The sequence below is a fragment of the Alligator mississippiensis genome, chromosome 16 (genome assembly GCF_030867095.1).
Source record: "Alligator mississippiensis isolate rAllMis1 chromosome 16, rAllMis1, whole genome shotgun sequence".
Lineage (NCBI taxonomy): Eukaryota > Metazoa > Chordata > Crocodylia > Alligatoridae > Alligator > Alligator mississippiensis.
The window spans coordinates 22,341,102-22,354,057 of NC_081839.1; the positions used below are offsets into that span (position 1 = coordinate 22,341,102).

Sequence of the window (12,956 nt, forward strand, 5' to 3'; positions counted from 1 at the left end):
CGAAAACCCCAATGTTGTTGTGAGACCCAGCGTGGTCACCCACAGCCACTGGGGTCCAGCCCCACTTCTCTGCTGTGTTATGAGTTGAGGAACCCAGAGCAACAGGCCTGTAGCACTGCCTACTGGGAATCATTTAATTGGCTCCATCAGCCCATCCCCTGGGATCCAATCTCACTGCTGTGTGTTAGCTCTGACTGGCAGAAGACCCAGGAAAAAACCACTGACTGTTTGTATTGGAAGAAGCCCAAGGCTAATTTTAAGGGGTTCATTTAGCTCTGATTTAATCTGGATGGCAGCCTTGCCTATAAATCAGAGCTTAATGAGAACAATCCACCTGCCTGCCCTGGCATTTAATAAAATAGAATAGGACTGGAGTCCCTCCAGGAGAAAAACATTTTTTACAGAGACATCTCCCTCCTGCACTGTGATCATCCTGCAGGGAAGTGCCGGATCTGCCCCAGGTTGCTGCTTAGCTTCTTTCAGGTGCTGCCATGTTCTTTGCTGGCTGCAATGGGTTCCCTCAGTTGAGCCCTCCCAGAGTGCAGCATGCCATCCAATGGGCACTCTGCTCCAAAGACTAGCTTGGCATGCTTAGGCCGATGCCCTATTTCGTTGGGTGGCACAATAGTGCAGAATAATGAGATATAATGGCAGTCACTCCAATGCCCCCTGGACAGGATAGCTGCTGTTAGCTTGCCTTACACAGATCCAGCTGGAATCACTGACCATGTCACATCAACAGGTCCTGGTGCCTCAGATCCCATCAGTGATCTGGGGACGATCACTGGAGTTCACCACCTCCCCCAGCCTTTGGCAACACCAGTGTTTTGTGCCGTGCAGCAAGGGGTCCTGAGCAGCTCACACATCAGTTAGCTCACAGTGCCCTCCCGCCTCTGCCCCACGTGAGTGGGCTCAGCCTTGCTGGGTGCTTAGTCAACTCCCATTGTTGTCAATGATAATTGAGGTAATTTCCAGGATTGAACCCAGTGTGAGCCACACAAGATCCCATTGACATCAGGCAGCCTTGGCTCTGTAGAGCATTTCCTCTCCCAGGTCCCCTGGGCCCTCAGGGGCTGAGCCCAAAGCTAGGACATTTGGCAGTGAGGGACACCTCATCATCCTTCCCAAGCATCCCCACTGCCCTTCTAACTGGGAGTGTCTACATGAGACACAAACTGCTCAGTAACGGAATAATACTGCACAGTAGCATGTCACAGCATAAACAGTGCTAATATGCTACTGCACGATATTATCAGGCTACTGCACAGTAGCATCAGTAAAAAGGCATTTATTTGCTGGTGCTACTAAGCAGTAACCCCAGTTACCGTGCATTTATTTAGTACTTGATTATACAAGTACAAAACAAATGTACAGTAACCACTTGTAGATGTGCCCAGTGTCTCCTGTATCTCAGATAACTCCCCCTGCTCCTACAGACTAGCCAGATGCAAACTACCAGTGCTTAATAGTTCCTTCTGGTGTCTAAGTGATGTTTGCAGCTCCCACCTTGTTCTTTCAGCCGGATGATCTCAGTGTCTGAGCCAAAGCTATTCCAGGCAGTGCAGTTGTAAATGGTCTGGAAATCAGCTCGGACAATGTTGCTGATGGTCAGTGTTGAGATAACGCCTTCATCTGTGCTGACGGTCTCCACTGTGTAGCGCCCAGAGGTTCCTGACTCTAGCACATTCTCCTTCCATGACCAGGCCTGCAAATCAATACGAGAAATTAGTCCTGCTCAAATAATCCTGTCCAAAAGAGCCTCCATTTGGCTTTGTTTCTGCACCCCAAGTACCTGAGGGCACATGTTGTAGCCATCAGATAGCTAATTTACAAGTTCATCCAGTAAGAGACATGGGAGCAAAGTTTCCATTGAAAGCTACTGGGACTTGTGCTTCTAAGTCACTTAGATGCTTTTGCAAATCCTCCCCTCAAGGTTTGAGAGGCAGTGTAAAATGCTATTTGTACCAGCTGCAGTTGTGTCTAGGCACAGAGGAAAGGATTGCCCAACAAGAGACCCAGATCCACCGTACACTCAATGTCCACTTACACTAAAGTTTAGAGGAATTTACACTGGAACCCATGATTGCTACAACAGGGGAATGGATCAGACTGATTACTGCAAGGTTAAACAATTCTTTCATGTTCTCTGTGGGAGCCAGGGATGGAGCTGTTTGCCTTGTCCACCATCAAGCTGGTTCTCAGCTCACTTCCAAGGAGAGACTTTTTCTTGGGTCAGCAGCAGACAGGACCCAACTAAACTTCCTGACACCATGGTACGTTTGTAGCACTGGCCCTTAGGAAGTGCTTCTGGCTGGTGATCTCAGTTCATGTGATTTGAGATCACTGAAAGACAAGGCATGTGCAGCCCTGTGCCACTGTCTCTGTGACTGCTGTTCTGACTGCAAATGCGCTTTACACCTATGTCAAACTGGGACACTGCTCTGTGCTTGCGTGGGTGTGAGGCAAAGAGCCAAAGAGAATCAACTGGCCATTTCAATGCAATTGTCTAGAAGCACTTAAAATAGCTGCTGGTATCTGCGCACCTCTCAGCACCCGGGAGGGAGAGGAATGCTTTTGGTTTCATTCAGCAAGGAGTGGACGCCCAGCAGAGACATAGTCTAGGGCTCAGAGGCCTGCTTATTACCAAGGTGATTAAATGCCACTGGGATTTCTCCCTTTCCCTTAATGAGTTTCTGCAGGTTTAGGATGCTCCACAGTGGCCCAAGCCTGACCTTCTTATCTAGCAGGGGCCTGGCAAGGCCGCGTGGGGTGGGGGTGTTAGACAGTGGCAGCTGCCTCTTCCTGCACATAACATTCAGACTGGAGACACGGGAAGGGGGTACTCACGATTCTGTCTGGCGGAGGGGTGCTGCGGATGAAGCACTTGATCTGTCCCTTCTCCCCATGCAGGGCATGCTGAGTCTGTGTGCTGGAGATGATAGGAGGCCCTGAAGGAGAGCAGAGAGAAAAGGTGATATTCTGCTGACTTCCCCCACCTTCTGCACACAGGTAGAGCCCCACGGCAGGCGGTATAGTGTACGGCTGGTGAAAGGCAGCACAGCATTTCCGCTGGGGGGGGCAGGGGGGGAAGGGGTTGAGAGGTGTCTGAGGGCTGAAGAGGATCTGTGTTAGGGCTATGTTTCTCCAGGAAGAGAGGTCCCAGAAAGCTGCATTCTGGACACAGTGTAGTATCAAAAGCCTGCAGGGGGAAAGCCCGGGTTGTGACACCAGCAACCAATGCTTCCTTGTGCCAGGGAACACAGACCTTATAAGAACCTGTGCTACGGCTGCGCTGGCCCCAGCCAACTGGGGATTTGGACCGCGTGGACAGTGCTCCTCAGTGGTCTCAGATGCTGCAATGGAATAGCTGATGCAAACTTATGAGCAAGCCCAAGCTTCCCCCAAAGTTTGCATTTCCCCCTTTGTTTGTGAATGGTTTCCCATCTTGGTCGAGCCGTGGGTGGCCGGCAGAGGGACCCCTTGCACAATGCATGATGCACTCAGCCACCCGCTGGTCCCGGAGGCTAAAGCCCTGCAGGTTGCTCTGGGTTTCTGCTTAGTTTTGCTCTCAGACAGGCCTCTGCTCTGCGAACCCCTGCCTCTAATAAGGCCTGGCAATGGGTTTGCTCAGGCAGGAAAGTAGAAGCTCCTCCTGACCAGGTATTCCTACATCTCAGCTGCTGGATTCATTAGGCAACTGTTACAGTTGTTCCTCCCTGCTGACTTGTGGAGCAGAGTTTAAATAAGTCAGAGAAACTGGCAGTAGCTGCTGTTGGCAAGAGCAAGTCTGTGACATGCAGGAGTGGCACCTGCAGCACCCTGCCGCTGCCTCAGCTTAGCCCTCCATGCCATACCACGAGCCTGCTCTCTGGGCTCCTCAGGTACCGCTGAACACAGCTTGACTTTACTACGTACGGCACCACAGTTAGCCATGCTGGTCTGATGTTGAACACAATGCAGGGTAGATTAACACCTGTGTGTATATGTGTGTGTATTGCATGAGCTGAAGCTCACTTCATCAGTTGCAGTGAAAGAGCATGTATCTACCATATATGTGCAGCTTCAGACCCATGCAGTGCAGAGCACAAAGTGGCCCCAGTATCATTTAGGGATAGAGGGACAGTGTTACAGATTGCCCCAGCCAAACTAGGCACCTAGCACCACTGAAATTAAATGAAGTGTCTAAACTGCATAGTTGTCTTTCGAAGTGTCACTAGGTATCTGTCTTTATTTTTACGACCTTAAGGGTGTAGACACATGGCACATTTAGTCTGCAATCTTTTGACTGTACTTCGGAGTTATAGCGGAGCAGACACATGGGGTTCCTATACGCGTGCAGTGAGGCTGCTCTACCGTGCTGTAATTACAGTGTGTCGGAGCAGATTTGATTAATTGAGTCTGCTGGAGCATGGTAATTACTGCGCTTCAGCAGACTCCAGCGTCACATGTATCAGCATCCCTGTACTGAATAATAGCAGCAGGGGCGCTTTAACTAAAGTGTTGGATGAGCTTTAGTTAAAGCACTCCGCACTGCCATTTATCAGCGCAGGGACACTGATACACATGATGCTCTGAGCACTTTAAGTAGAGCCTTATTAATTTCCAGGTAGTAGAAAACCGTGTATTAGCCTATTTTCATGCACAGTAGCTGCTGGGCATGGTTACATAGTGATGCTTTATTGTGCAGTAGCTTAGTTTACTGCGCAGCAAAACGTCTCGTGTAGACACACTCACTACAGCTGTATGTCTGTAGCTCTGCTCAGTTTTGTCTGGGGTAGCTGTTTGCTTAATGCAATCTGGCTCCTCAGCCACCTAGTGGCCACGTGTTGTAGTGGCTGCTTCAGGCAGATTTGTTTTTCCGTCTCCTATTTTTTAGTACGTGTGCTGCCAAAGTGAGCACATTGCCTCTCTCAGCAGCATCCCTGCCTTTTTCTTCCCCCATTCCCTACCCTTTGTATTCTAACCATTGCTTTCTATTTAGCAGCTCTGTTTCCTGCAGTCCTTTCACAGCTCGATGAAGTAAAACCTCTGCTTATGAAAGCTTATGCCATACAGTTCCGATTTAGTCAGTCTATAAGGGCATTTATACATGCGTGGGGTGGGGGGGCACTTTAATTAAAGCACCTCCGAGAGCTGCTCTAATTAAACCGCCCGGAGAATCTTGTGTATCAGCATCCCCATGCTTCAAAATGGAAGGGGGTGCTTTAAATAAGTTTTTTCGATGAGCTTTAGCTAAAGCCCCCCCATTTTTAAGCACAGGGATGCTGATACACGAGAGGCTGGAGTCTGGTGGAGTGTATTAATTACCATGCTCCAGCAGACTTGATTAATTAAGCCTACTCTGACATGCTGTAATTACAGTGCATCAAAGCAGCCTCGCTGCTCATGTATAGGCACCCCAAAGTTGCAAATCTACTCTGCCTTCTGCCCAACTTCAGTCCAGCATAGCTAAAGACCTCTTTCTACTGTGGGCAGCCAAGTCAGGAGAGCTGGTTATGTATTCACTCTTTACACCTGAGTAAATTTACTATAGAGTAAAATTACTGAATTACAGAATACATTACTTCATAACGATCAGGTTGTGTGCCAGTACCACTAGTACCTTTGCAAATCTGACTCACAGTTTAAGTCCCTAGGGCATGTAAGGACATGTAATTAGGCCACAGCTATATAGATTCTTTCCCACAGAAAGAAGTCCCTTGAGTCTGATTCTTTGAAATCCTTTAACTTTCACACTTTTCCTCCCTTGGCTAAAGTTTTCATTGACCCCAAAAACTGAGAGGGGGGATACATGATCTAAGCAGGGCTTTGGAAGATTCGAGTTCAAGTCCTTGCTCTGCTGCAGTTTTTCTACGTATCTATGGACAAGTTATGTAGACTGTTTAGCTCTGATCTCCAAGTCTAGGGAGAGAAGATGCACATAAACCAATTTAAGTCATCAGAAACTGATTTAAACCTGTAACAGAACAGAAGTTCAGTGCACATAAACCAGTTTCAAAATGGCTGAGACTGGTTTAAGATAAACCTGGTTGAATGTAGTATCAGACTTAACTGATTGATGTCAAACTGGTTTATGAAACTTCTGTCCCAGACCCCTTCCTGGTTCAAGTTAAATCAGAGTCCCCCAGCATACTTTGCAGCCCTGGGTTGGGCTATATTGTCTGCTCCAAAGAGCATGGCTGGCCCTGCCCCTCAGCTCTGTAGCTGGCTCACTGTCCCCCCAGGCAAACTTAGGCTGAGGGTTAGGGCCAGGAAGGTGGAGTTAAACACCCCTTCCTCCCCACCATTCAAATTTACTGCTAGCTGCAACTGTGGAGTACAAATCCCAGAGGCACCTGGAAGCAGGAATAGGAAGTGATGAGCAATCCTGTAGAGTCCTGCTGCTGTGATTCTGGACTACCAATCCCAGAGACCTCAGGACAGCAGGAAGAGGAAGTGAACACACATCCCATGCTAGCTATGTGCTAGAGAGCTATGCTCTAGCACCCACCAGCTCCTGGCCTGAGCCACTGCAGGCATGTGGCTTCATTTCCTGGCTCAAAGGTGAATGTCGGTCCAGTTGTTTTTCAGTTTAATCTCTGCAATTTAGACTCACTTGAAAACACTGAATTGATTCAGCTTTGGGCTTTTTGACTGTCTGTACTTAGCCCAAAGGTATATAAGTCCACTGAAATCAGTGCATGTTAGATATCTAAATACCTGTGAGGATCAAGGACTCAGCATCTGATCTGTATAAGGGTGCTAATAGTGCTGCCCTACCTCACACAAGTGATTAGGGCAAAGATTGAGAGCTGCTTGTCTTCATTGTTAATGGGGACCACGCAAGTCCATGGACGGTTGATACCAAGGCCTTCTGGCCACTGTGATTTTTTCAGGGTTCTGGTCTCTGCCTCTCTTGCAAACTCAGTCAGGCTGAAAACTTGACTGGAAGAAGTAATTTTCATTCTGGCTGAATCCTTTTGAAGTCCCAAATCACCTGTTGCCACACAACTTCTCTTTGTGTTTATAGCTGCTTTGTTACTTGATGACAGATGGAAAGTGCCTGTATGTAGAACAGAGGCTTGGGTGCCTGGAGGGGGGGGGGGGGAGGTAATTTAATCTTGCCGCTGACTGGGTAAATCATCCCTTTGCTGTGGCTCAGTTTCTTCACCTGGGGGGAACAACACAAGGAGAATGGACTGTTTGCCTAGGACTTTGGGATCCTCCCATGAGAGGCATTGTTGATATGCAGTTTATTATTTAATGCTGCACATGGTTATGATACAGACAGAACTAGAAAAGACCACTGAGTTTGTCGACACCATCCTTAGTTGGTGCAGGATTGTTCCCTGGGGCATGTTTTTCTAGTGCACTCATATTTATAGCATATTGTCTCTTGAGTACAGCAGCAACATTCAGAGCTCTTGGATGGAGCTGTGTCCCACTCAGCCCATTTGTTCTATGTAGCTGCGCTAGCTGTAAAGGGGACCCAGGGGGCACCCATCAGCCTGACATCTTTCACAGGAAGCTAGTGGTTTTCACGCATTTGATCAGAGCCAGGGAGATTTCAATCGGGGGATCACATTAAAAATAGAGTGATTTGCTCCTGAGGTCTCATGCAGCCTGGCAGCCTCTGCAGTGCCTTGCTTCTCCTTTGTCAGTGCAGAGAGGGTGAATGGGGGATCCTGTTCCGGGAGAAACTACAAGCAGGATGGAAAGCTTGGGCTAATGAGCATGTAGCAGCCACATCTGGGATGGCATTTGGTATGGGCAGGGGGTTAGTGGCTTCCCTGGGCGAGAGTCTGGGCAAAGGTGCATGGCACCGGCTGGCTCATTGTGCTCCCATGAAAAACACAGCAGAGCATTTTGTCCTCTTCCCCTCCTGCAACTGTGCCCCTCCATTTGTGCCATAGCAAAGGAACGGGTGACTCCACCAGGACTTTTCAGGCTGGTACAGGGAGGGGAAAGATGAGGCCTCCTGCCACTCTCAGAGTTAGTCTGTCAGCGTAGGGGAGGCTAATGCAAAAGAGGAACAGCTACCAGCTTAACTCCAGGGCAGCAGAGCATCATCAACTGCCCACCCTGGAAATACCTGCTGTGAATGTAGAAGAAAGGGGCCTGTCACCTGTATTGGGCATGGTTTGGAGCAGAACCTCAGCTCTTCCAGACCCAGACACAGAAAGCACTGAGGGGGCCTGGAAATGAATGGGGACTGAAGGGGCATTATTCCAGGGGAACAGAAAAATAGCTGGAATCATAATTGCTGTTTATTAGCCCCCTTAATTAAAACAGATTTGCATTTCTATGAACTGTTGCTGCTGCTGCTGCTGGCAAAAGGGAAAACAACAAGCCAGGATCCAGGGATGTTCTGTGCAGCACGGTGAAGGCAATTAGCTCCCTGCACGGCGGAGGAGGTGAAGGGCCTGTGGCTGCAAGCTGCCCCGGAACTAGACATTTTGCATACTCTCTTCTTTCAGCGCTGTGCAGACAGGTCTGCGCTGAGCACCCCGGACTCACCCAGCAAGGCAGGATGGCTCTGCGTAGCTTTGCTCCTAATGAGTAATCTTGCTGCTTACCTTTGTTTTTAATTCATTTTGGCCTGAGCACACAGCTACTCATGTACGCACACACACAGCTACTTGTGTACATGTGTGTGCACATGGTCATGCCTATACATGTGTATGCATTCAAGAAGTCCTGCAAATGCACTAAGGCAGATGCTTCATGCATGCACACATATATACTTGCATGCATACTTATGCTGAGATGTGTGTGTACACATACAAATATCCACAGTTGCACACTGGTATTGATGCAACTCATGCAAACACACTCTGACTCTTAAGTAGTCACATTTGTAGCCATCACCCACTCAAATACATCCCCTATTTACTCTTAGACATACTCTCTCTCTTTCCCCTAGCACACACAGGGCTCCCTTTTAAACAGAACTCCTCACTCCCATCGCCTGCTTTTGCGTAAAGGTAGCTGCATATTGCAAAGCAACGGGCAAGCTTCTTTTCTTGGCAAACATGCTTAGATTGTGAGAACACACACAGGCTGAATCTTAACACGTGAGCTTCTGGGCAGGAACCCGGTGGGCAGGACTGAGACAGATTGGGCAGAGCGTGAACACTGTGTGCCCCCAGAGGCTGGGGGGGGGGCATGGCGAGCTCCAGCAGGCGGTGGTGGCCCTGTTGGTGGTGGGAGTGTGGCGGAGGCAAGTGGGAAGCTGCTGGAAGCAGCCGCAGTGCTGTTGTTGGTGGGGGGAAGGTGGTGAGCGCCAACCAGTGTTCAGTGACCACCAAGCGGGAATTGCAGACCGCCCACAGATGCCACCGGTGGTGAGGGGGGAGGGGTTGCGAGTGATGACTGCCTGCAGGCACTGCCAATGCCTTTTCATCAGGGGTGCACCACTGCACTCAGGGGGTGCAGAGTATGGTATTTGTAACTTGGGACAACGTTTCTATAGCACAATCTCACACAGCTGCTTGAGATTTCCAGAAGCTTTTCATTTTGTAGAGAGACCCATGTTTGGGGCAGTGACCTGTGATATAGGAAACCCAGGGTCAAGTCCCCTCTCTTCAAGAGGTGTTAAGCCTGGCTTTTGTATCTCACAAGCAAGAGTAGCTTCACGGTTGTGGCAATGATCTTCTACTGTTTCACATTCCCAGCAAGTGTACTAACCCCAGGGCTAGAAAGCCAGTCTCTCTGGATGAACACAAATGTAATTAGTTGTATAAAGTCAACAGCTGCAACAGGAGAGGCTGAGAGAGACTGTACCAGAGCTGCTACAGGTTGGACATTGCCCAAAGTACTCTACAGCCCTCCTCTTGACACTTACCCATGGAGCAGCCAAGAGAGGGAGATGTGTGGGGCCAGAATGAAAACAGCAAGCATGAAGACTTGGGGCTCAGTGCAATGCAGACTGCCCAGGGAAGGGGGCTCTAACTTCCAGCCTGGACCCTTGCTCATAATGAGGCGAGAACATTTCTAGGGTTATTTACCTATTTTATCCAGTCACTATTCAATGCAAGGAACAGTGGGCCAACCTCAAGAAAAAGGCTGGAGAGAGCACTTGGAAGTGTCTAGACTGTGGCCTGGTGGTTAGAGCACATTGCTGGGAAGCAAGAAAAGCAGATTCAAACCTCTTCTAAGTTTGAGAGGCTTAGAACTTTGACTTCCTATTTTCTGGGCAATTTCCCTAGTCACTAGGCTACTGAGCTAAAAGATGGGTGGTCCCTCACCTCCTCCATTTCACTTCCCACAGGGTGATTTTATTTAGCCATAGTGAGAAACAATTCCAAACTGTAAGGCTAGGATCAACCATTACACATAAACTGGTTTAAGTGATCAGAAACTGGTTTAAACCTGCAACAAAACAGATGTTCAGTGCACATAAACTGGTTTAAAAGTGGCTGAAACTGGTTTCAGTTAAACCTGGTTGAATGTAGTATCAAACTTAACTGATTTGGGTCAAACTGGTTTATGCAATGTCTATCCCAGGCCCCTTCCTGGTTTAAATTCAATCAGAGTCCCCCAGCATCCCGGCATGCTCTCTGAGCTGGGTGGGGCTCTCTGCTCCACAGCAGGGCTGGCCCCTCCTCTCTGCTCCTTGGCTGCAGCTCCATTGAGCCTGCAGGTACAGGGTGTCTGCCTGGCTTCCTTATGCTCCTCCCCACCCTTCACCACTCCCTGCTAAGCAGTGATCCCCATCTCCTCTGCCTTATACAGACACCTCTCAGCATTAGCTAGCATACCACATGATGTCTATGGTCTGTGCTGTGGCAGACAGGACAAAGGCAGACAGGCCTGTGCTGCTTAGGGCTCTTTGGAGCTAATCAACAGGTAGCTGGTAATGTCCCTCCATTCCTTCTTTGGAACAAGTTGTTTAAGAAGAGCTTGAACTAATGAGAGAGCCTTTTGTTTTAATGATGGGGTGATAAATGCTCCCTGCTGTGTAACTAAATACTGTGTAAATCTCAGCTGGTTCCCTCGCTGACCAGCGAAGTGGTGGGACTCCTCCCTAATCAAAGCATCCTGCCAGGGCCTGTCCCCCTCCCCCCCCCTGCCCCTGCCCTGCTCCCTCAGTTCAGCACAGTAAAAGGGAAGGGAGGGCTGCTCTCGCACCCCCCGGCTTCTAGCCTGTGCCAGGCATGTGCCAGCACTTCCTGAGTCCAGAGGGGATGTCTGCGCAGTTACAAACTGATTCAACCTAGCCAGGTTAGACTAACCCGCAAAGATTGAATCAATTCAGGCTCAAGCTTTTTGAATGTCTGCCCAAAGTGTCCAAAACTGCAGAGAGATGGCTATGGCTGCATACCAGACGTTTAGCATGTGAAGGATAACTAGGCTCTGGCCCCAAGTCACTAGGTTGTCCAATCAAAACAACTTGCTAACTCACTATTCAGAAGAAATGGCTTGCAAGCAAAACCAGTTCACAGGCATTACTTGATGAATAATTTTAAATAAAGCATGTGCTGGATAAAGTCATGATGTGATGTGTTTGTTTCTAATTACAGAAGAGGTGAGAGTCATGGAATATGTCATTGGCTATGAATGGATCAGGTGAGGCAATGAATAGCAACATTTTGCAAAATGTTATTGACAACTTCTGCTCAGGTGTAATTGCTGAGTCTTCTCCCAGCTGTTTTTTCTCCCCTAAAGACTCGGCTATGGGGTCTCATTGGTGTGTTTGCTTTGTCATGCTCACTTTCACTTGTATGTTTTCATACATACACTTTTACCTACTACTTATAAGTCTTCACAGGACAGTCTTTTCTGTGTGCTGGACTGGGCTTCTGGAGATCTGGGTTTTATTTGCTGTGGACTTTGAGCCTTAGGACTTTTAAACAATGACTAGTGAGTTTGGATCCCTCAGCATTTGGGTACTGGGCTTGAAGTACCTGCAAGGGGCCTGTTTTTCAGGAATATGATGGACACTCAAACTGTGATAATCACTCAGTCCCCTTGAAATTGTAGGGACTGGGCATGCAAACATCATTGGTTAGTCCTGAAAGTGCTGGCCTTAATCTCTCCAGGTTTCAGGGCACTTCTACGTGTGCTCCAGGGGTGAGGGATGGGAGGGGGTGGCGCTTTAATTAGAGCGGCTCCGAGAGCCACTCTAATTAAAGCGCCATTGTATCTCCTATATCAGTGTCTCTACACTTAAAAATGGTGGCGGGGGTGCTTCAACTAAAGCTTGTTCAAGGACCTTTAGTTCAAGTGCCCCGCCACCATTTTTAAGCACGGGGTTGCTGATACATGAGATGCAGGGGGCTGCTGGAGCATGGCAATTGCTACGCTCCAGGAGACTCAATTAATTGAAGTGCTGGAATTTCACTATGTTGGAGCAGCCTTGGCACTCCTATATAGGTGCCCTCAGTTTCCCCGTTAGTCAAGTAAAGGTTATTATAGTCCCTTACCCTACAGGGGAGATCTGAGGGTAAATTCATCACAGTGTGTGAGGTGCTCACACGCTGTAGTGTTGGGAACCCTAGACATCTTCTTAAGGAGTATGCTTGACCTGGTTGCAACAGGATGGATTGTGTTGTCTCTTTTTCAGAGTGGGTGGAATCCACGATGGAGGCAGTGGAGGGGGAAGGGAGTTTTTCCTTCTAAATTGAACAGTTTTGTCAAAGTAGAATAGCCATCTCTAACCCTAGAAAGGGTTTGCTGATATCACTATAGCAGCAAAGCCTCCTGCTATGGCTGTAGCTTATCACAGCAAAAGACCTCTGTGGCTTGTACAGCTTATATCACCTCCCCAAGGAAAATAAACCATACAGGCAGAAACAAGGCACTCAGTCCCCAAAGGCTTCCAGCAGGCCCAGGTAAAATTAGGAAATTCAGAAGGATGCATTGATGTTATCAGAGGGTTTACTTAATCTGTGCAACATTCATTCATCCTTTATTCCCTCCACCTCTCTTTTTTCCTCCTGTGTGTTCAAAATGATATTTGATTGCTTTACCGTTTA

The 12,956-nt window shown here is 48.4% G+C and overlaps 1 protein-coding gene across 3 annotated transcripts in view; it reads right to left on the reverse strand.

The window, feature by feature from the left end:
• Window positions 1–12,956, reverse strand: part of KIRREL3 (kirre like nephrin family adhesion molecule 3) — an 833,106-nt gene that overhangs the window by 50,348 nt on the left and 769,802 nt on the right. For all 3 annotated transcript variants that reach the window (XM_019490185.2, XM_019490184.2, XM_059720056.1), the window contains exons 12-13: window positions 2,848–2,948; window positions 1,507–1,705 (exon numbers count right to left, since the gene is read on the reverse strand). In XM_019490185.2, the coding sequence (XP_019345730.1) occupies window positions 1,507–1,705; window positions 2,848–2,948 (300 nt within the window). The remainder of the gene's footprint in view (window positions 1–1,506; window positions 1,706–2,847; window positions 2,949–12,956) is intronic.